At 40.5% G+C, this 24,675-nt stretch overlaps 1 protein-coding gene across 3 annotated transcripts in view; it reads right to left on the minus strand.

The window, feature by feature from the left end:
- dok6 (docking protein 6) overlaps positions 1–24,453 on the minus strand; it is a 46,396-nt gene extending 21,943 nt beyond the window's left edge. Inside the window, exons 1-2 of one of the 3 annotated variants that reach the window (XM_086192151.1) lie at positions 24,306–24,453; positions 24,119–24,208 (exon numbers count right to left, since the gene is read on the minus strand). In XM_086192151.1, the coding sequence (XP_086048277.1) occupies positions 24,119–24,184 (66 nt within the window). In that variant the 5' untranslated portion in view covers positions 24,185–24,208; positions 24,306–24,453. Of the gene's footprint in view, positions 1–24,118 lie in introns of all 3 variants that reach the window. The other 2 variants (XM_086192153.1, XM_086192152.1) reach the window with 2 other exon arrangements.
- Positions 24,454–24,675: the final 222 nt, after the last annotated feature.

Genomic DNA, 24,675 nt, shown 5'->3' on the forward strand with positions numbered 1-24,675 from the left:
CATTTCAGAAGTTAGTGCTGTTACACAAACCACTACTGTGAAATTTGAGTAATTGTTAATTTCAAATTTATCAAACAAACACAAGCAAACACACACGTAACCCCCCCAACACACACACACACACACACACACACACACACACACACACACACACACACACACACACACACACACACACACACACACACACACACACGGCTGCTGCCCTCTGAGATAATAAATGCTTCAACTCCTCAAGACCCAAGCCAAGTTTCCTGTGTGTTGTTTTTAGCCTGCAAGCTAGCAACAACCAGGCTAACCACAGGTGGACCTTCAGGGTGGACCAGCTGTTGTATTAGTGACAAGTCACTTATCTTATTGGAGGAACATTAATCACTTACACTCGACTGCTTTTCATCCGCCAGCTGAAGAAGACACAACTACTGGGTGGAGTGTGCTTTTGACAACTTCAAGGTCAAATGATGAATAGGAAAACGCTCTAATTCAAACTCAAAAATAGACATGCATTGACCGACTAGGACGCGTGTATGTACCGCTCATAGGTTTTAAATTCTCTCTGCGTTTATGTCCTTTTTAGCTCGTCACCATCTGCTCCATTGTATGACCGCATTAATATACTTGAATGAAAGAGATTTGAAAACATGATATCCCTCTATTAATAGCTGGTGTCACGGCGTTAAAAAAAGGAAAAAAAAAGCCTATAATAGAGACAGAACAGTGCAGTTGACAGGCAGAGTGAGTGTGATGGCCAGCAGCTTATGAGTCCAATATGGTTGCCTATCTTTAATAGTAGGACCCTTCTATTTCCTGGTGGAGGCAGCTGCTATCACTCTGCCTGATGTATGATTGCCCAGGGCCGCATGGTTGTGTTGGGGAACCATGAACGTACGATTAATTTGTTTACTCAGCTGGTGTACTTCATAAAGGGCTCACTGGGTTGAACTTGGCACTTTGTAGTAATTGACTAGAGTAGATCCCTAGGTCCTTATCGGTCTGTCTTGATGGGCCTCCATTCTAGTTAAGTGTTGCCCAGCTCTATTATAAACAGCACAAAAAAAGTGCACTACACTACTCCTAAACTCACTGTGGATCATTCTCTTCATCTTCATCTTCAATGAAACACTTTAAAAACAAGCGAGAGAGAGAGAGAGAGAGAGACAGAAGGGCAGTAAAATCTTCAAATTAACATATAATGATTAGACAAAACTACGGCTTTGACTGAAACACAGACATAGACGTGAATTCTTCAGGTTTTTGTTTTTTTTAACAACGGTCATTAACACATTTGCGACAGTTAAATTAAACCTATTCTCAATTCCCTTTTGGGAGTCAAAGCAAGCCTGCATGCCTTACAAAGTAATTCACCCCAGGAGTGCTCAGATTAAGTAATTATACCAACACAAAAGCAAGCTCAATGAGATAGCTTGTGCATAATACGAACTAGGGGGTATGGAGAGGGTTTAATTAGTCTGTTCTACTGTTGTCAGTTCTTTGTCAAGGCAGTCTTATTCTGGCGGGTTTTTATTCAGAGGCACTCTAACACTGATTGTAATTACACAGATGTGAATGAAACTGCGGGTTTTGGTGTGACTCATTTAATACCGGAACATTGTAGAGTACACTGCTCCAGAAAAATAAGAGAAAAAAAGAAAAGTTATGATGAAGAGGAAAGTTATGCTGAAAATAAAACCAGCCTAGCCTATAATTTGAGCTTCTGTGTGAAGTACCTCAGTACCCCTTGTAACACTGTGGTCATTACCTAAAGGATGCATGTTTTCACTGCTCAGAGAATAAAATATGGCTTGTACTTTAAAGTGTACTACACACAACACTGAAGTTGGCGTAGTGATATATTAAATCGGCGGGCTTGGTTTGGACTTAAAAGAAATGCTGTCTCTGGCTTTGATGACTGCAGACTGGTGCTGAATCCAAACTTATTCTCACTTTTTTTTTCTTTTTCCATTTTCATTGATGTCTTCTATAACTTGTGGACAATATCACATAACTTGTTACAGCTCACGTGCAATCAATCCAACTTTATCTCTGCCAGGAAAAAAAGAGGAATGGAAATGCTTTATTCAATTAAGACACTTTGACTCTATCAACTGGATCAATTTTTGAGTGTATAACCTCATAAAAATGAAGCCAATTATCCCTTCACCATACACAAAGCTCTGACAGGAGTGGTAGAGGAGCCAAACGGCCAAACAAGCACAGACTGATGTGCTTAGGGCTTCAATAGTGAGGTGTACCTAATGAGAAAGAATTATGATTGTAAAGCCTTAAGGGATAAATGTATGGATTTGCCTACCAATGTTGCTTTATAAAAGATTCATAAAGATTTTGTTTATCTTTTAAATCAGCCGTGGCCGATCTGGATGATTACACCATTATTTTCTGCTTTCCAAGCAAGATCGAATGCCTGTCTGCTAACAGCTGTGCCACAGAGCTTTTCAACTTAAAACTACTTGGTGATGTCTGCTTGAAGGACACGCTCCACGCATATTCCAACCAGATTGAAAAAATTATTTTAAAAAATGGCGATACAGATATAGAGAAGGGGATCCATTGTTTGCTTGTTTCAACTCAAAATGTGGACAGCGAAAAATGTGGGTAGCAGTTGCTTTTTTTTCTAGCCTTGAGTGGTAACAAATGCTCATAGTATAGTACAGTTTCTCACAGGTCCTTAGAATTTAGGATTTAAAGTTTAGATTCAGTCTGTAAATGTGGTTGAAATGGTACTAAAAATCTAAAAGCGGTCAGATAAAGTCGTGTGTCATCAGCGTATCTGCAGAGTCGGGAGAAACAACTATAAGAACATCACTAATACAACGACGATAAGAACACCACCACTTTTAATGAAGTGTTTAATCGTCATCTATCAAACCAAAGTAATGTCTGTTAGAGTGACAGCGAGTTAATTAGTTATCAGCACTTCCAGACTAGTGGGTTCTCGAGATCTGTTAAAATCTGATGATAACGATGTGAAAAGCACATCAAGCATCAACAACACTCCAAGAACTGAGGAGACTCTTCCACCTGAATTCCTAACTTGCCATCAAGCATCAGTCAGGGAAGGCTTTCTCATCTCCACACACACACACACACACACACACACACACACACACACACACGCACACAACCTTGTAGATGAATGCGCACACAATTAAGGAGATGGTTATGAGGAGTGAGAAAGTAGCCAGTCAAATATAGCCACAATATTTAAGCACCTAGTCGTCTAAATTAGAGGAGCAAATGGTACGTTCCATTAACGGTAAACATCACTAGCTCCTTATGATCACAGTTATGATTTACATCAAGACCTGAAGGGATATATTTTTGTGTGTATTCATTCACATTCCGAGCAATGCCATGAACCCGTACGACACTAGAATCCAAATGAGATGGGGTCATTAAAATTGAACACTTCATTAACACAATCTTAGAAATGATTTATTAAAGAAAAATTATTTTTCAACACAAGTTTAATGAGTGAGTCTGCTGCATGTGTGTGTGTGTGTGGGGGGGGGGGCTGTTTTATTCATAAATAAGAAAAACAGACTAAAAATAAAAATGAACAGAAAAAATTATATATTTTACTTTCTATTTTAGGGCTTAACACACCAATAAATTGATTCACATATGATGACTTTCTTATGTGCCTGTTGGTTACAATTTTTAGCCAGCTGGCATTGACAGCTATATTGTTAATTTGTACTGATTAATGTCATTCATTAGCTAAATTTGATTGAAATGTAAAAATAATACTGAATAAAACAGTATATCAATTTATAAATTGGTTATAATCACATGTCAGTTAAAGTATATAATATTTAATTGATCAGAGGGGAAAAAATTTGTTAAGTTCTTATCAGCAAAAATAGATTTTTTTTTTCGGTAATGTTTTTTTCTTTGTCTTTTTATCAAAGCATTTCTCCCATTTAATATTTCTAAAGTCAGGGGACTCATGAAAGACATTTTTATTCTCCATAGGTTTCCCTCTGTGCTCTACCCATGATGCAGTTAGACAGATTCTTCCTCCCTTGGCTCCCCATGTCCTTGTATCCTCCTCCTCCAACTCACCAGCTTTGGTGTGGCTTTAGTACAAATTCGAGTAGTTTAGGAGTCAAAGCTAAATGTGTTATGTAATGGGTTGATGAGGTTTACGCTTTTATGCAACAAGATTATTCCGCTACTTTGGTAAAACGCCAGTTAACAAGATACAGAAGTCATAAAATATAGACAGACATGTTGCATTGGTTTGAACACATTTATCTACATCGGTTAACCAAAATACTACGGGCTGTATAGAATATTTAATCTTTCTTATCTTGTTCCTTTATTTTTGTAAATAAATTACTCCTGGTCACCTGCTAGGTTTATCAGTGCAGGATGTTCAACAAATAAAAGGAAATGTCTCTTCTAGCTCTCAGCGAACACTCCTGAACTGTTTTAAGCTTTTTTAGCTGAGGGGAAAAAGGGGGATTGGTGATTGTCTGAGTCAATCTCAGAGAAATCGTTTAGTTAATAGTTTGTCGTTAGTTTCCTGATAAGTAATAGTTTTGGATAAGATTGGTGCCGGACATTTGCCATAAGAGGAGTTATTGCAATTATTATTATTAATGTTTACATATGCTTTTGTATATGCTTCCATTTAGTGCGTTACAAAGCATTAACTCATGTTTTTGGTCCAATCTGTCGTCTTAATGTTCTACTTAAGTTTTAATTGTCTGGAACGGAAATACTAAAGAAGGAGGTGGTGCATCTTTTCTGTGTTTGGTGTATAAACGCACATCCTAAATATGCAGAAGTTTAAAGGCATAGCTTGTCGCAGTTGATGGTCGGTTAAAGAGTAACACTTGATGACCGATCAATGAGGACTGAAAAGGAAATTACCTCTAAAATGCAAAAAAGTTTGAATTTGAGGAATTCCTTAAACAAAGACTCTGATGAAACAAAGACCAAACGCTTCAAAAATGTAGAGAAAGCGAGGCTGAGCTCATAATCCTTGTCGGTTCTCTTCTATGAAGAACAATCCTGGTGGCATCAATTGTTGAGAGATTCTCGTAAGAGATTTACATCAAGAAGAATGCTGATGTGAATCATCTTAACAGTGCCTCAGATCTTTGATGAGGAAAACACTGATCACCCAGCGTAATCACAAACGAGATGAAAATTAACTCCACCAAAAATGCATGTGACAGAATTGCTTGAAATAAGGTTTTCAGTAACATATATTCAAGTTGAAAGCATTTAACGCCGCCACTTCTCTGCTCTTCTTTTCATCACGCTGTTTGATGCAAAATGTTATCAGTCATGAATGAAATCCTCCAGACAACATTCTTCCTGCGTCAGTTCTGAAGTGCAACCGCGTGTGAATCTTTACTATCAAAATCAATGCACGCGACTCGGCATTGTGTAAAATAGGCATCAGCAAAAGCAACGAGCTGCAGGGAGCATTTCAAGGGCAATCCTTTCACTTTTCAGCGCGGCCTGTCTGTGGCGAGGGGGAAAAAAAAAACACTTCAGGAGGTTGTTGGCAAGGTAGAGCAGGTTCATCAACGCCGGCGCTACATAAAAACCAAACTGAGCATGCTGTGTGAGGCCGGCGCAAGGATTAGAGCCAAAATATGATGGTAAAAAAGCTGATGGAACCAGACGACTGATGGAAGGTTCAAGAAGCCAAGAACAGATCCGTTTTAAATGACCTTGCTTAATTATTCGGTAATATTAAATGCACCAATAAAAGCTCAACTTTCCTGACAAGGGGACGAGCCATCTTTGAGACCCTTTTTTTTTGTTTTGTTTTGGGTTTTTTTTTTTAAGCGGCCTAAATTAAAAAAAACACACACACATTCTGGTCAAGCAACATTATCAAACTTTGCGGCATTATTGAGGAACTGTCCCTCTTCTCAATAAATTACGGACTGAATCCACTCCCCAACAGACAAATCACCCGTCATTTGGATGAACTGAGGAACTGTCTAAAGAGATGAAAATGATTTCCAATGACAGCCCACTTCAGGTGAATGACTAATCACACAGCAGAATAAAAATAGCAGTCTCTTGGATTCTCTGGGGCACTAGAGAATATTGAAATGGTATTACCTCGGAGGCACAAATGCATCTATATTCCTCTTCAGACATTTTTTATCTTTAAAAAAAAAAAAACAAGGAGTAATGTGGGAAGGGATTGTAACCTCCCCTTGATTCACGTGTCCTCCAAAGTCTGATTTAAAGATGATTGCTGCTGCACTTACTGACAATACAATGCACAAGAGCGCTTCAATCAAGGTATGAAACTCACTGACTGGATTTAGCACCTCATGAGTATCTGCAAATATTGGTCTTTTTTTCTTTCTTTTTTTTTATTTATTGGCCCGATCACTGATGTTAAAATCAGCACAGCAAATGAAGATTTGTTTCACTATCGCTCATTGTTGTTGTCTGTGACAAGGCAAAAGTAAACAATGGCCTTGTTTATGTGTGTTTTTTTTTTACTATAAGCAAAATTTGACTGTCATATGTTAGGTTCTGTGTGGAGTCTGCATGTTCTCCCTGTTCCTGCGTGGGTTCTCTCTGGTACTCCAGCTTCCTCCCACAGTCCAAAGACATCAAGAGGGGACGAGGCTGATTGATACTCTAAATTGACCGTAGGTGTGACTGTGAGTGTGAATGCTTGTCTGTCTCTATGTGTTGGTCCTATGATGGACTGGTGATCTGTCCAGGGTGAACACCTCCTCTCGCCTGGGATAGGCTCCAGCCCCCCACAACCCTTAACAAGAATAAGTGGAAGAAAATGGATGGATGGATGGATAAAATCGTTTTTATATAGGTAATATTGGCAAATATCAGCTATTGGCAAAATCAGTCATAAAATATCAATACATCAGATTAAAAAAATCCGACATCGTGCAACGCTGATAAATACTTTTTTGTTTTACAAGGTAATTAATCAAAAACTAAAGCCTCATTTAAAATAGATATTTCTTTCCCTCAATTATTATTTATTTCCCTCTTTTTAATTATCAGTATTCTCTATGGGGAGTTTGTATGATACGTGTAATATTTATTTTTTGCATATTCAATGTTGCTCCATCAAAAAGGGTATCAAACATATTTCAGTTTAAAAAAAAAAAGAAAGGAGAAAAAAAAACTGCATTCTGTCCGTGTTGGCTATTTCCATAAAGCTCTCACCAGAAGTGCAGTAGATGAAGTCTTCCTCCTCTTCCAGCTCTGCATACGGTTTAGTGTTCCCCTGGTGATAATGATGCTTGATGGACTATGACAGTCCAGGCCCGGCAATATCAGCTCCTGGTGCTAGCAATCAATTTCAGACAGCGGCGGTGTCTGTGCCGTGGTGTCCATCTTTATAATTTGATTTGTTATCCCGTCGGACAGTTGTTACAGCAATCATTGCGGCGATCACTCTGCCAACAGTGACCCCAACCTCCAAATCCACACAGGACACTTGTGCTATTTCAACAATTCTCTGCCAACAACTACAAAAGTTTGTCTTAATTACATCACTGCTAATTCGCTGTCTTCCTGTAGCGGTCACCTCATTTGACTTTATGGATAACTCTCATCCCACCAACCCTCCCCACACTCCTCCTGCGGCTAAATATATTTGCCACTGCATGTAAAATGTTTGGACATCCCATAATTTTGTAATTCGCCCCCGACTACAGCTGTTGGCAGGGTGGCGAGCCAGTCGCGCCCCAGTTAATCATAGATTAGTTTATCTGGGCCATTCCAAATCCTCATGTGTAATGCAGTGCTACCTCAGCAGCAAGTAATCACTGCCCCCTACTCCATCCAACACACACATGCACACGCACATGCACACACACACTCCCCCTCCTCACTTTCTCTCCAAGCCTGATTCGTCTGTCTGTCCTCCTGCCCTTCTGCCGTTACTCTCTCTCTCTCTCTTTTCTAAAACTCTCCTCTCCCCCATTCCTCATTTCTCTCCTGTGTCTATATGCATGATTGGACATTCTCATCAAACATTCATGAGGCAAACCGCTCCCAAAATGTAATATCATCAGTATTAGTAACCCTTATTTCATTCGTTAAGGCTTTGGCGTGACTGTGTGGCATTACGGAGAATTATTCATAGGTGAATAAGTGGATCCCAGTCACAATGTGGCATGAAATATGATGGAAAACAAGCTGATTCTTCATCCAATAGAAGAGGGTCTGTCTATAAAGTCAACGAGGGCAGGTGGTATAAAAATGTAACAGACAGAAATAAAACTGGGCAACCACGATTGAGAGAAAGCCAGGAAGGAGGGAAACTAAAAGGGAGGCACGAAAGAAATCAGACAGCCAAGAGAAATAAAAGTTTGTTTAAAGGAAAATTTTGGTGCATTTCACCATGGTATAGTTCCCACTGATGTGTCACTCGTTTACACTCGCCAGCTCCTCTGGCTTGGCGTCCTTGTCCCGAGTTGACCCGCAGTGCCACAACATTATTGGGAAATGTGCCAGCTTGAAATAAACCTGAATTATCTGTTAAATGAAAATGATCATGAGGTGTTGAGAGCAGCTGTTGAGTGTCAAGAGAGGCCAGAGCCATCGAGGCAGCGGCTGCATTCCCATTAGGATTCATGATAAGTTATGCTTTTAAAGGAGCGTGCCAACTTTTTGGGAAATGGGCTTATTTGTCATCCATCCTAGAGCCAGAAGAGATAGAGACCCTACTCTCCTCGGTGTGAGCGCTAGTTAGCTTTAGCACAATGAACGGTGGAGGGTGGGAAGTGTTAGCATACTGCTTTTAAGGTGAATCTTGATCATCTTCATTCTCTCTTATGAAATCGGCCATGATTAGCAACAGCTGTCGATATCAAATGTGATGCACAACCCTTATCATATTCATGTAGGAGAAAAAAATGTATTAGATGACTAATGATGGAGGTATGCTAACACTTCCCATCCACTACCACTCATTAAGCTAAGCTAGTCCTCTAATTCACACACGGAGGAGAGAGGAGTATCTATCTTTTGTCTGGCTCTGGGCAGGATGGCATATAAGCGTATTTCACAAAAGTTCATTTAAATGTTAAATTTGAAAAGATCATGATGTCGAATCCAGCATGTCTTGGAATCCCTCTTCCCCCTTAGCCAAACTCTCAAGTCATAACAACATATACCGCACGCCAAGTCTTCTCATGCAACCTTTCAAAACTCCTTCCAATTTTCATGCAAATAACACAGTTGAGCACAGGATGGAGGAGGAGGAATAGGAGGGGGGTGCTTTTCTACAAGCATTTCTTATTACAGTGCTGGGAGACAAAGGAGATGTTTGACCTACGCTGGGCAGCACAGCCTTGAGCAGGAAAACATTAGTTAAAATGTCACACACTGTGCAGATCCAGCCATCGTGGCTAGCGGAGCCTGGTTTGTTTTTTTTGTTGTTTTTTTTTCAAGCACAGCACAAAAATAGCAGCCAAATTATTCTGAAGGAGATGTAGGTCAATATTGAAGTTTCACTCTCAGGTTTGAGGCGGCAAAAAAAAAAAAAAAAGTGGGAGGGTTGGGGGGGCTGTCTGCTTAGACTATGGTTGTAATATCGGGCATAAACCCACATGGGCTACGAGGAAATAAATGTTTTCACAGGAGGAGAGAGCAAAGGATTACACTGCAATCATAATCCTACAGTGTATCCATAAAGTTTTATAATGTTGCTCACCTCAGTGTTGGGAAGTTATTACTACATATTTTAGCTGCTATTGATTCTCCTGAGGTTGGCAGGCACCCACTGTCAATATTGTTGGTTATGAGGCTGCGATGGACTTGCATGCATGTGTAAAACATTTTTACTGAGGAATAATTTTTCTTGAAGTCATCATTATGACAACTGCCTGCCCTTTAAACCATCCCTCATGTAAACCTCTTTATGTATTACAGCTTTAGTCAGCAATCCTCTGCGCACACGCACGCACACACAAACACTCAACGCACACACTCAACGCACACACTCAACACACACACACGCAGCAAATTTCCATTTAACTTCAAGGCTGAACAGACAATAACGCGCAGACAAAGAGGGATTTGACTATAGCAGAATATCCTTGCCGACATGACCACCATAGACTGAGCGCAACAATATGGTACAATGTTTTTCCTCTATAGGATTGGAATGAGGTGTCCGCCGCCGTGTATCCTCTAGCCGAATCCATGAATGACAAGAGTACGCTCTTAGTGCACAAAAGCACAAATTTAGGTTTCGATGTAATGTGTTTTTTTTCCCCCACTTTGTATGTTGCTGCTTGCATCGCCCCGAGGCCTCCGCAGAGAAAATTTGCATCCGTGCCAACAGGTGAGAGGCTGTTACATGGAAACCAATGAAAGTGCCTCAGAAGTCACCGCCTCGCCTCAGTGGGGAGAGAATATAATGTAAGAGGATGAAAGGAGCTCTAACAGGCCCGCAACTGTGATGCAACTCGGCCAATTGATGAGATTAATTACCATTAGCTGACCACTTGATTATCATATAAATAAAGATTGTGAAATCGAATGAGGCACAGACCTCTTTGTGGCGTTCCGGCAAATGTTTGAATATTTAGTAGGACATTATAAAACACCCGAGTGTTTTCCAGGACACTTTGTGCGAGCGTTTGTTATTTGAATTTCATCAGAAGCCCTAAAAGCAGTAATCCTCGTGCATTGGTGCAGTCATTCCCCCGAGGATTAATTCTTAAGAGGTACTCGCTCACTGATGTTTGGGCTGCTTCTCTGATACAGTTAGCAGGAAAGCAGCGGGCTCTGTGACTGCAACAACTCTTCCCTCACAACCAGAGAGCAGAGATTTGTGTGCTTGCTGGAACTAACTTTTTGGAGTGCAAATCAAAGAGGATGCTGCGGGAATAAACGAGTGAGCGTGTGTGCAAAGGAAGAGAATGTGGCAACGCACTTTTATGTCAAAGAATGGGGTCCGATGGAGTTTGTCATATTGTTTTTGTCTCAGTTCCGCCCAAAGAACACACTCCCTTGGAATAAGTGGGCTGTGTTTCAGCGTCACTGTGTGTCACAGCATGAAATCATTGAGGAATGCAATTATCACTTCACCCAACAGACATTTCTCTGAAATGAGAGGGAACGAACATAAAATGGGGGAGGGAGGGAGGTGTGTGTGTGCGTGTGTGTGTGTGTGTGTGCGTGTGTGTGAGGAGAGGAAACCACCGGATATTGTTTATCCCAGTGTCTGATATAAACTTCCATGCTCCTTATGTTCAATTTGCTAAATCTGAATCCGCTGGCATTAGAGTTGGGTATTGCACGTGGTACTTCATCATGTTGGCACGACCGGGTTCAATCTTGCCACCTGAAAGCACATGCAAGTAAGCAAGATACAAACTGTCTCAAGCGTAGTTTAACATTTCAAAACTAAACAAAGAACGTATCTAAAAGCTGAAGTGTGCAACAAATTTGACAACCAGAAAGTGCCCCGGGAGCAGCTGCAGCTCTCCTTAGCAACACTCCTACTAATTGCAAAGTTATGATTTTTCTTTCTTTTTTTCTTTTTTTATGAGCAACTACATTTGTTGCTTCAGACGAAGAAACATACCACAATGTGCCCAATTCCAAGAAACCAACAAGGGGAGGATTGGTTTGTAAAATCCACCGTCACATCACACTTTGAGCCTCACACTTCTTGTTTTTGGTTTGTTTCTTTTGGTTTGAGACTCTAAAAATAAAACATATCAGAATGAGATATTGTAAATTGCCTAATAGTCCAACATTTACAGACTTTGAAAGTCAGTTATTCTCAAGGACATGTCATATAGTGGTGGAGCTAATGAGCCATCTGTCTGTGTGTGTGTGTGTGTGTGTGTGTGTGTGTGTGTGTGTGTGTGTGTGTGTGTGTGTTGTGCGTTTATGTTTGCTGACTGATATCAGTTCAAATGCTACCCAGCTAGCATACTAGGCTACCACTACATTTCCACGAGCTCAAAAGACAGCCATATCTACTCTCTCCTCTTTATCATTTCACTCCAAAACTTTCTCCAATAGCCTGGTGTTTTCATTTGTTTTATGCCTCTCCAGAGACATTATTTTCTCCATTATGACCTTTAAATGATCCACTGCCAAGGCCACTACTGTGTGCTCCATTTCCCTTGGAAGACCTTATCCAAAATTCATTCCCTGAACAATCACTCTTGCAGAAATATTAAAAGCTGTTTAATAGAACGGTGATCAAATTGCCTCAGCCTACCCTCGAGGTCATTTCTGCTCATTAGAATGATGGCAAAACTGATGTGTTCAAAAAAAAAAATTTAAACAAAAAAAAAAAGCTTTGCTTGAGAAAACCAGCCGAAGTATTTCATGCCAGTGTATCAAGCTGGCCAAAAACTGTCACCTCACCAGTCAGCGAAAGATAAACTGTCACCTCCTTACTATTAAAAGAACTCCCGTGAGAAAGAGAGAGGAAGGGAAGTAAGAGTGTAGAAACTCATCACCAAACAAACAGAAACAAAAAAAGCTCCCACACAGACAGGCCACATGAACTGGCTGCTTTATTCCCACTCGCGCAAGACACCAAGGTCAAGGTGTTTCTACCAACACATTAATAATACAGCGCCGAACAATTAGTGCCACATGATGAGGTCTTGTTTATCCGACAGCTTGGGCAAATTTACATTAAGCAACAAAGCCATTTGCTTGCATTTAAAACAGCTCGGGTGTTTTTTAGTAAGATAATGTTTACCTATGCGCCACGTTGACTATTTAAAAAACACAGACACAGATACAAGCTTCTTTAACATACACACACACACACACACAGCTGAGGCTATCTTTGGCTGCACACTGTACTGAATGTGCTTGGCAAGCTGGCTGATGAAAGGTAACAGCAGGAGAAGAACTCATTATAGATGGTGATTCAAATACAAAAGGTAGGTGGGCAGAATAATAACTTCATCTGGTCTACTTTTGATACACTACAGAAGGTTTTTGATTGTCAGCCGGCTTGACACTTTGTCTCCGAAGACCAATTTCTTTGGATCACACACCTTTTGAGGCCGATTGTTATCATAAGATAACCAAACAATGACATTTAAGAGCTCACTCAAAGAATCGCATGGATTCTTTTTTTTTCCTTTTTTAATTTTGCATTAATACATAAAGAGAACTGCCCTTGAAACTAGACACACACACGCAAATGTATATAAACACAATGCACACACAGGCATGAAACTGAAAGTGAGCTTAGTTGCAGAGTAGAGCCCCGAGGGCTGGTCGGTTGATTAATGAGCGGAGGAAGGCGAGGAGGACGAAGCGGAAGTGTTAATGGAGCTATGATAGATTCCTCTACGCCTGGCGTTTTATAGGTGAGTCTCCAGTGTATCGGCTCAATGTAGCAATACGGTGCAGAAGAGTACTGCTAAGCTCCAGCTTTGTGTGGGAGGTGAGAGATGTGCATCAGATGGACTTGAATATGGAGCAAAAATACACTCTCCTTTCAAAATCACACAGCTTACATTATAAACGGAATTAATTAAACTGTCAGTGAACATTATTAGGGGCACTGTAAGTCTTGTTACAAGAATAGGAAGAGAATCCAATCACGAGTAACATTTATTATCCTCGTCAAGTCTCCCCAAAAAAAGATTCTGGCGTACTTCTTCACAGCAGTGACAGCCCTCATTTTACAGGATCTTTCCAGTCTGTTCATAACACGTCGATGAAATTTAATATCATGGTATTGTGTAGTCAGCACTATGTCCTCAGTTCATTGTCAGAGAAGCAGGTGGAGGTTAAATGTCTCTATGGCGTCACAATGCGGACAATATTTTAGGTGTTAAATGATCACTGCACTGGGAGAATATTAAGCTAAAATAAATGTACTTAGCATGAAAATACAACTCATTTCATGAAGCCAAAATGGACACAGTGTGCACTTTTAGTTCAACGTGGATGAAGTATTGACCCACGTGAATAGAAGAACCTGCAAAGCAGAAAAAATGACATGTCTGTTTGTACATTACAAGTAGTTTAACTCAGTTTGAGCATACAGTATTAGCAGTTGTTACTACAAGAGTACACAGAACTGATGGGTCTGATTATACACATCTTGGATCTTGCCTTCATCTTCATGTCTACATACCTGTAAAGTTTAGTGACCTGTAACGAATGCAGGCCAGGGATGTAAATCAGTGTAAGGCTAAAGAGTTCATGAGTCTCTATGTAACTGACCTTTTTCTAACACGCTATTCATGCTTCAATATTTTGTCTGATTTTTTTTTATGTGGTATTTGGTATTCATTGTCCCACTGGGTAATAAAATATATCCTTATTGCTTTCTTCATTTCTGCAATATGACCTAAATATATCAACAGTTGTCTCCAGGACAAGACTTTGCCTGTATGACACACAGACTGACAAGCTGAAATTTTTTTAATTTCGTTTTCTAGCTACTTGACAGGTCAATTATCATTTTCGTTGTCATTGTCATTAGCAACTAACTCTCGAGTGAAGTATCTTTTCCTCAAGCTGCTAATAAACAGCTAGCAAATGTTCGGAATCTGTGTGTTCTGTGTAGTTTTTGTTGTTGATTTACAGTCTCCCTTCTCTTCTGGCTACACGTGTTTTTCTGGATTCTATATTCACCAAGAAGTCATGAAGGGAAGCGAAATCTTGGTGGTCTTGACGATGAGTAGAATCAGGAACAATGCTGGATGCTGGAGTACAGGTGTTGTCACTTTAAAATGTGCAACTTTACAGTAGATATAAACATGTTACAGCCTAAAAAGTTAATTTCCCCTTTTATGACAATTGCGCAGGGTAGGATTAAAAAAAAAAATCACCTACTTAAGTTATAAAAAAAGGTTAAATATATGAATAATAAAAGGTGCGCCTTCTGCCACTGGCAGATGAGGCTATCGTCATTTATCTCTGGCTGGTAGCATAATTATCCATATAGCTACTTGATATTGTTTTATCTGTTTGTTCAGTCTAAACTGCTTGAAGAAAGAAAAATGCCCTAAAAATGGATGGACTGGATGGTATTGTGTCCTTCCTGCTTGTTCTAGAATGTATGGTGTTGAGGGGTATGTCGGGTGTGTTGTCGGTGTCCAGGGTTTGCTGGGATTGGAAAGATTAAATAGCCATGAAGAGAGTCTCTGGTACTGAGCTGTGATCCCCCCCCCCCCCCCACACACACACACACACACACACACCCCCAATGGGATTAGAGAACTTTGCACTTTACAAAGCAGCTCATCAGAAAACATTGCAACACAAAGCTGTTATGGACAGTGCCGGCTTGGTGCGACTGCGTGCTCGCGAACGGAGAGAGCAAGAGAAGGAGAGAAAGAAAGAGGGAGAGAAGAGAAGAGAGAGAGAAGAGTCCTATCCGGTTTATTTTGAGAACATGACATTGAGTGAGGGCAAGAAAACAGATAGAAAAAGAGCATTCTTAGCCTGCAGCTTTCTAAGATGCAGCTATTAACATTTATCCCTGTTTCATGACAAAAAAGCTTTTGGATAATTAGGAACAACAGGAATCACTGATGTGAAATGTACAATTGAGGCCTGGGCAAAGATAAATTCATGAAAGCAACTATATAATAGACACGCATTCTTTACGAAGAATAACGACTATTGGACGTTGTTCCCATATCCTGCTCGAGATGCAATTCATCAGGGCAAATAAGAGCTGGTAATTTGTCTTCAGGTCTTTGTTTAATGGAGGGAGCTGATGAAAACCAAAGGAAATGGCCTCACAATGTATAGCCCTGCATATCTATGAATGAATGTCCCCAACATCCATCAAAGGAGCAGCTGAAAATAGGCTGCGTGCAACACAAGAGGTAGAAGTAAAATCCAGCCTAGGTATTTTAAACCCTCTTTTTCATTTGTTGGTGGTGTTTAGAAATGCGGCACAGCCAAGTACAGTTTCCTGCGGTGGAACGTCCCGCCCCCCCCCCCCCCCCCCCGACATCCACCAATCTAGACAGCCTGTCATTATTAATAGTGAGTGCGTGGAAGTGGCAAGAGCCTATCTTAAATGACTGGGCCATCTCGCACAATAGACACATTATTCTCCATTTCTTTGCCTCCGCTGTGGTGGGTGCTTGTGCGCCAACAAAGGGGAACATACACACACCATTACAATACGCACTGTCCATGTAAAGGCCACAGTTCGCTGAACACAAATACCCACTTGTGAGGCAAAAAACAGCCGAGGGAGACAAAAGGGGCAATAAAACAGTTGATAACCGCGAATGTAGCGAGGGCAACAGGAGGTCCAGATAAAGTAGTTGGAGAGTGATAAAGTTCATATTTCAGGAAACAAAAGAACAAGAAAACACTTTATTCAAACAGTGAAAATGAGCAGAAGGTTTAGCATTTGTTCACTACTTAACATTTCAACTTGTGATTTTTAATCAGCAGTTCTGGCTTGCTGAAAGGCATTTCGTACAATAGCGTACAACAAATTTATGACCGAGTAGGAAGTTGTATGGAAGTTGTCTGCTGTGTTGTTTGAAACACGTAGAGAGTAAAATGTCACGGCTAAATGTATTCACAATGTGGCGTCAAATGCATTAAATAGCCAGAAACAACTACAATTACACAAACTTGATAAAGACCAGTAACTGTTAAGTGTTGGAGCTCACCCAGCACCTGTGTGAGAGTTTGACGGCTTGATAACTGTCAATGACTCATAACGTTATAGAATTTTATTTTTTTTTGTGTGTGTGTGTATGGTTTTGAATGGACATTTTTGTGCAGTCGCATTTTTCCAAACATTTTATGGGCAAAAAATGATGGTATATTTCTACAAACATGCATGGATTTTATATTTATTTGATCAGTAGTGTATCGGTCACAAGCTTAACCGAATTCAATTTAATATGTTACACACACAGAGTATCAAAAGTTGCCTCATCATTTAGCACAAAAATTTCAGCGACTACGTTTGCTTAGTTGAGATTTATTTAATGTTGAAGAACTGCCTTGAGTGGAAAAGCGACAACACGCTGAAACATTTACGAGTTGAATAGGTTAATCATGTTTTGCTAAATTGAGTTATATTTCCATGTTACTGTTTGCAGTGTGTCAAAAAGCCAACGAGCTGTTAGCGGTAGGGAAAGTTGTACTGAGTGCTGACTTTTAGTATTTGTCACTTGCTTCATAATAAAAACAATTTTAAGACCCTGAGTCCTCTCTAAAACTATAAACAAGACCATATTTTTGCAAATGGTATCACCATGTTAGGAAGCAGCCCAGACTATATTGTTTTACTGATTATTTGTTTACATTCACAATTTTGAACGATTGCAGTCACCTCTTCTCTTGATTCTGGGTCAGACAAATGCATTTTTAATGTTTTCTTCTAAAACATTTTATGTTTTAGGTTATGTTTGACCAAGGCGCTTTAATAACTGCCCTAAGACTGCAGAGAGTGTTAGTTTGTCTCTTTCAGTTTAATCAACATATGAAAGTAAAATTTCCTCTTTTTTTCCCATCCGAGTTAATTTGCCGGCCAATTTTATTTAGACTAGAATTTCCAACCGATCAACACAGCATGGTGAGGGTATTCTGGGCTGTACAGTTGACATACAATCAAGTTGTCAGACAGCCACTGGGGATCGAGGATGAATCCATTTTGGTTGCAAAATCTCAAAGATCAAGATCCCTGTTGCCTCACAAGAATGTGATTTGTCAGAAACGCCGAGAGGGAATTTCTTCAAATTTGGCATAGACATCCACTGGGACTCAAGACAACTGAAAAGATTTTGGTCCACTTGGACTTGAGGATGAAATGGAAAGGTTTTAAAATGTCGGAGGCCAAGATCACCAACATCTCAAATGAATGCAATATCTTAGCTAAGTCATGAGGGAATTTCTTCAACTTTGGCACAAACCTCCATTGGGACTCGAGAATGAACAGAAAAGACTTTGATGGTAAAAGGTCAAGGTCAAGCACACTTAGGTACAGATAGGTATTTCTAGTTCTCCTTCCGTAGCCATTTGCAGCAAAATCATCTTTATGAACCATCTGTGCACCATCTTCCCGGGAAAGGCAGACAAAGTTGACTGGTTTGTGAACATAATGGAGCATTTAGCTTAAGAGCAAAATGTTGCTTAAAAGGGGTCAGCGAAGAGCAAAAGTACATCTGAAAACAGAGAATATTTTGGACTTAGATTTTCATAAGTGGACAGAGATATTCAAGAGGGGCAGGTCAAAACAGCTGCCTTCTGTATCCAAAAACTACTGCATGAGAGCTTTTAGAGTGAACCGAAACAGTTATGAGCCAGAAAACCAAAGCAATTAGCTGAAAGCCCCGTAATACTATGTAAAGCTGAGAGGAACAGCAGGTCGGGCGATTATTCTCTGGGGATTCATCAATGCGAGCGACCCCCTTTGACAAGCCTTTTTATCCTCTATTAATGAATGAATATTGATTATAGGTGCTTTACACATCTGGACAACACATTTTTTTGTGTCTAAAAACAAAGTGGCTGTTGAGTTGGCTGGCTGCACCTCTGGTTTCAGTGAAAATATTGTGGAGGGATATAAAATTTGAACAGAACTTATCTACTTGATGTGTGAAGTGCTCTCCACTCTCCTAAAAATATTACACATTTACCTCAGAGGCAGCATCGGAATTACAGCTCTTTTGAAGTGTCAAAACATGTTAGTGAACGGAGAGATTGAACAGCAAACTCTTTTTTTTTTTTTTTTTTTGGTCAACACTTGGAAGAAAATTTGGATAATTTTCAACACCTGACCTTTTCTGTTTACACCAGAAACATGCACATCGTGCACGTGGACGGAGATTGAGTCGAAAATGATCCCAAGGTCAAAATTATTCAGCTTTTCGGGCAGAAGTTCATCCAGTTTATAGCGTCATTTGTTTTTCCAACTGAACCAGAGAAAGACGGGAGAGCATGGATGATTGCAGTATCACTCACGCTGTATGGAGACACTGCCACATTTCTCTGTGCACAAATCCTCTGCTTGTTTTGAACATTTAGTTTGTGTTTGTGTGGCTTTGCACTGTATCAGGGGGAATAGCCTGTTGGGGTTAGGGAGGGTGCATTGTGGGGTGATGAATAGGATGCTTTTGTGCTCAGTCTCTCAGCTGTCTGCAAAGCAGTGAAGGAGAGAAAGGTGAGAGAGACAGGAGGGGAGAGGAGGGGTAGAAGGTGAGGAAGATAGGCAGATAAAGGGGAGGACAGATAAAATAGGAGAGAAAAGATGAGAGAAACGCTGTGAAGTGTGGGGAGTCCGGGTGAGACACGGGGGGGAGGGGGACAAGAGGTGAGAGAACGGGTGGAGAGGTGAGGAAAAGGAGGGGAATGTGAGAAAGGAAAAGAAAGAGAGACTACTTGTGTATTCAAGAACACTGCACCGTTGTCTCTTCAGCCAACAAAGAGACAAAGAAGTTGGCTAATGTAGGAAATGGTTGCTATTCATGTCAGCAGGAAAAAAAAAAAAGAGAAAACAAACGTCCCAGGAAATAGAAGAGTAACGGGAGAGAAAGAGTCCTGTTGGGTGATTTGATCACTCTGCAGAACACAGACCTGACCTCGTGGCCTCAACCTTCACACATGATGAGCTTTGGAAATGAGCCAATCGTTGACTGACGCTGATGAGTTCAGCCAAAACTGTTGGTGTGGCAACTTTAATACTTAGTGCATAAAGAGAGCCACTCAACTGTACCATGTTCTGAGGTGAAACGGAGACCAAAAAAAACAATCACTCTTATCATTTAGCCTGTCAAAGTTGTTATTGCTCTCAAGCTTTGTCTCTCGCTATTGTATCAGGTAACTGCGACATCTGCATTTTCTCACATTCAAACCTGAATTATCCGTTTATTTCTGTTGACTCTGCAACAGGCGTCTGCAGACACAAGTGGAAATTACTCTATATTTTACATCACTTGAAGGAAAAAAGTGGATTTTGGAATCAAATCTGGGTCAGAGAGGAGCAGAAATATGTTTTCAGAAGATGTAAAAACTAAGATTTCTGGCTCTACCATGACATCCTTGGTGCTTGTCATTGATCTGGGTTACATAGCATTGATGATCTGGTCCCACAAAAGTTGAATTTCGTTTTTGATCCTGTTTCCGCTGTCATCAGTTTTGTTTTGTTCTTTGGCATAATCTCTGTACTTTTCGAAACTAGCTCATACAGGATATAGTCCTTGGCAATTATACCCATCCATGCCGATTGCACGCAGTCCTACTGACAGTATACCGACACCATATTCTGTATGCGACCCACCTAACGCTGAGCCAGGAGTGAAACGTGGGGACATTTGCATCGACTCGTGCTTGCACGCTAACCGTAGTGTTGACACAAGTATCTTAAAATACCGCATTGTTCGCTAAGAAGACAAAGGAAGTGCACACCGATCACTCTGGTTGTTGAACATACGTATAATTATGCACAAACCGTTACGCCTACGTTGGCATAAAATGACGTTTCATGGGAATACATTGCTCCGAACAAGCAGTTGTGGGGGGGGTAAAAGAGTTGCCCAGTCCAAATCAGTTTAACAGCCAAATGATTGGTTCAAATTAAGGATGAATATTTTTGTGCGCTAGTGTTTAATCATTTCTCAATAATTTCATCATAGTGATGCATTCTTACATAGAACGTCTTTTTTTTTTTTTTTTAGAGGCAGCAGCTGTCCTCAGGAGGAGTCCTGAGCTCCATCAGATCTGTCAGAAAGTGTTTATTTTGCTGTTGGTCAAAGTCCAGGCTGCATATCACACGTTGCCAATCAGCGAGATGAAACTGCTGACTCTGGCTCTTATTTTAAGTATGATCAGCACATACGTACCTTTTGCTACAGTTTTTACCGAGTGATCCAACCTACACAAACTTGAGCATCTGTTCTTCCACTTAACCGTGCTTGCTCTTGTGTTTTGATCACTTCTGTAATTTAACCTTGTAGCCTCATTGGTTTAATGATGATAGACAGTCAGATAACGAATCTCGGGCAACAACACCAGGAGACTGAACAACTACAACCACATCAATGGCTTTTCTTTTATGACGCTATAAAGCTGTTGGGTTTTTGTTTTTTTTTTGGGGGGGGGGGGTTTAGATGTAATGTGGGGGGAAAAAAACTTTAAATGTTGTCCTGTGTGTGGAGACAGCAGTAAACATATACAGCTGCTGTGTATTTTTCATTAAACCGAAGCTTTTTTGGCTTTGTTTATGCGGCAAGAGAGCAAGAGACGGACCATAAAGTGTCTGTATCACAACGGAACCAACCTTAGAGCACAAATTCAGTAATATGTGCACACTAATTATTAATTTCACAGCAGGTTTTTTTTTTTTCCTTTTTTTAACGACAGCTCTTAGGTTTTTTTAACTGTCTTTAAAAGAGGAACATCCATTTAAATGGTGGAGTATTATAATCGAGGGTGATGGGAGAGCATTAGAAGGTCATCTGTGATACAAAGTCCTGATACGTGATATTTGAGAGACCTTTAAAGCTCTGAAAAAGAAAAAAAAAAACCATAACATATCCATCACAGGTGAAGGAAAACACCCAGGACCTTTCTGTCCTAAAACTTCAGCTGAGAAGATAAAGTTTGGATTGAATTCAAACGCTATGACAGGAAGAGCTGAGTGTTAAAGCTCATCCCTGCATATCGAACTCAAAAGGTGCTTCTGAATAAATGGCTTTTGTTGGAAATTCCAGCAAAAATGCAAGGGTGTTCTTTTATTAATCCAGGGTCTATTGTGTTCACCTGGTCACAGAGGATCCCAGTGGAGCAGCACATCCACAATTCCTGTGAGATCAAGCTAAGCGATGAGTTGCTGTTATTTCTGAGGCTAGCCAGTCAGCTGACGGGCCTGAGTTGACCCTCGGGATTATAAAAATATCTAAAAGTGAAGTAAAATGCATTACACGAGTAACCAACTCCTTACTCATTGTGTATAATTTTACGTGAGCAGTGGAGTGTGTGACAGTGCAGTAACATCATAGCTGTGAGTGTAGCCATGGGGTGTGTGAGTAAGAACAGAAATCCCACCAGGTTCTTGCATTCTTTCACTGAACCTTGGTTTTTAAGTCTGATTTATCAATGACTTTAATCGACCTGAAACACATCAGCTTTAAAGCAAAAAAAAAAAAGTGACTATTTGTAATTTTCTTTGCCTCTTATGATAATAAATTTATCAACTTGAGGTTTTGGATTCGTTTATTCGGAGCAAAATATTCAAAAAATGTCTCTCTGGGCTCAATTAAATTGCAATGGGCATATTCATCCATTTATTTATTTTATATTTCATGCACCAAATGAATAGTTTACTTGCAAAAAAAAAAACATGTCAAGGCCATTAAAAATAATAAATGTAATATTTAACATTTATAAAATCTAGTTTGTTTTTTGGATCTTGGGCTTTTGCTTAAATGAGCTCTTCAAATGATGAAAGGAAACAGCTGATATCACTGAAGCTGCAGAACTGTTTTCTGAAGAGGAAATCTTTCAGAATCAAGACATTTTGCTCCCTCAGCTTTAGTGGCAAGATGTTTTGTCAAATCTTTCGCTGGTATTTTTTTCGGAGCAATCCTAAAAAGCAAAGCAGAGCATCTCTCCATCGTATCACTAAAATCTCAAGACTGTGTATCCAGTTTTGCTCTGACTGTGTAACACATATCAGGACAGCGATGCCTTGGGTCTCCTCCTCCTCATAGCCAGAAACATTACTGAACTGTTGACTCATCAACAAAAAAGAAAGAAAAGAAAACGAAACAGGACGTTAAATAAAGCTCATGTTACGGGAGGTCTTATAATTCATCTTTGGGATTTCATCAAGTTTTGAAAATGATCCATCCAGAAGTACACGTGAGCATCTCCGCCCACACAAACAAACAAGAGGAACAATCACAAGGACACATCACTGCCTCCTGCTTCACTCTGTTGATGCTACCTAATTCAACATGAGGATTGGCATAGAATAAACCAGAATAACTAACCCTAGCTTGGACAGATAAATACTCTGTGTGTGTGTGCCCACACTGGGGTCCACCGAGGCCATCGCAGCGTGGTTTTTCTATGATGAAACAGCAGTGAGAGGTGGCGGGCCAATAGAGTGGGCGATCAGGACACAAACTGTCTTTCTCCGCAAACAGCAGGATGAGATCTGTAGCTGGCAGCCACAGCGGCATCTATACCTCCAGCACTTTCAACACAGACTTGCTTTGCAACGTCATAGCCTACACACACACACACACACACACACACACAAACTAAAACACACTTATCTCTTTAAATGCATCCAGTTAAAAGAACATGTGAGATAATTTGACAAAACATTCACTTGTTGTATCAAGTTATTTCAGTGGGCAATGATTACGGGCTAATGAAACCAAAAAAAAGTAGCAGTAGTGATGATGAGGAGGCAGCTATCATTAGCCTCCATCATCACACTCCCACAGAGGAGAGGTGTGCCCGCTCTGTAATGAGTTAGAGGTAGCAAACACCCATGAGTCCGACAATGAGAAGATGTAATTGCATACCACTTATTAGAGTTTCTTTAACCGTCTCAACTGAAATCCTTCATGACAGCAAACCAGCTGGATTGGCTAAAATCATGGCAGAAAAGAGCGTTGAGGTTTGTGTTGAGGTGTTGTCAAATAACACAAGCAAAAAGACCAGCAGCCTACAGTGCTCAATAGAAAGTGACCTTATCAGACGTTAAGGTGTGACGATGCTTTCACAGTTGAAGTAAAAGTGACAGTAAGTTAGATGTGTAAAATATAGTTTCATTTTATTACGAGATGCACGTGACTTTTTTTCTCATCTAAAGCCACAAGAAATCCGTGAAACCCAACAAAACACACTCAAAACTAATAAAATTCAAGGAATATTTTTTGCAAGCGCTTGACACCAGCTGTCAATCATCCTAATTTTACGGAAGTGTTTTTGCACGGGGGAAACTTGGCCGATGCCCCCGCTGCTCTAATCGGTTTCTCCCCTTCAAGAGCTCGCAGCAGGACGGCTGCCGATGGAGCAATTAAAACCTCTCTCCTAATCCAGCCTCCCCTGATGCTAAAAGACCAGAAACAACTCTTCTTCTTCTTCCTCCACTATCACCTCCTCCTCCTCCTCGCTAGTCAGCAAGTGCAACAGTACTCACCCCCAGTTTCTTACTCCGTATCCTTACGTATCCCTGTTTGACTATGTCGTTGAAGTTGGAAGCCATGGTGAGGGGGAAGCGGAGAGCTCCCTGTAGAAGGGAGGGAGAGGGGCTGAAATTAAACAACCTTTTTTTTTTTTTTTCCTTTGTCGTGGAGCGAAAATATTTTTTTTTAAAAGAAGCTCACTCGGTTAGACACCCAGCGGGAAGAAAACGAGCTGCGGACAACCTGCTCCTGTGTCAGCGCTCAGGCTGGCCGGCTTCAGCTGCACGATCCATCCGGGAGAGGAGGGAGATACCATTCGTCAGCTGATTGAGTGGAGCCGAGAGAGAAGAGAGGAGAGAGGAGAGGAGAGGAGAAGCGCGCTTCCTGGACCACACCATCCTTGAAACCAGGGAGGGGGAGGGGGGTGTCATTAAATCAACTTGATGTTTTTATCCCGCGAACAAAAGCACACCACTTAAACTCTCACGCTTGACATATTCCCTCAGTTTTTCATTATTTATATACGTTCGCTGTGTTGTTTTTTTTTTTTTTTACAGAATTTCAGGAAATC

Source organism: Aulostomus chinensis, chromosome 21 (assembly GCF_037954235.1).
Source record: "Aulostomus chinensis isolate RoL2024-O1b breed Wild chromosome 21, RoL_Achi_v1.0, whole genome shotgun sequence".
Taxonomy (NCBI): Eukaryota; Metazoa; Chordata; class Actinopteri; order Syngnathiformes; family Aulostomidae; genus Aulostomus; species Aulostomus chinensis.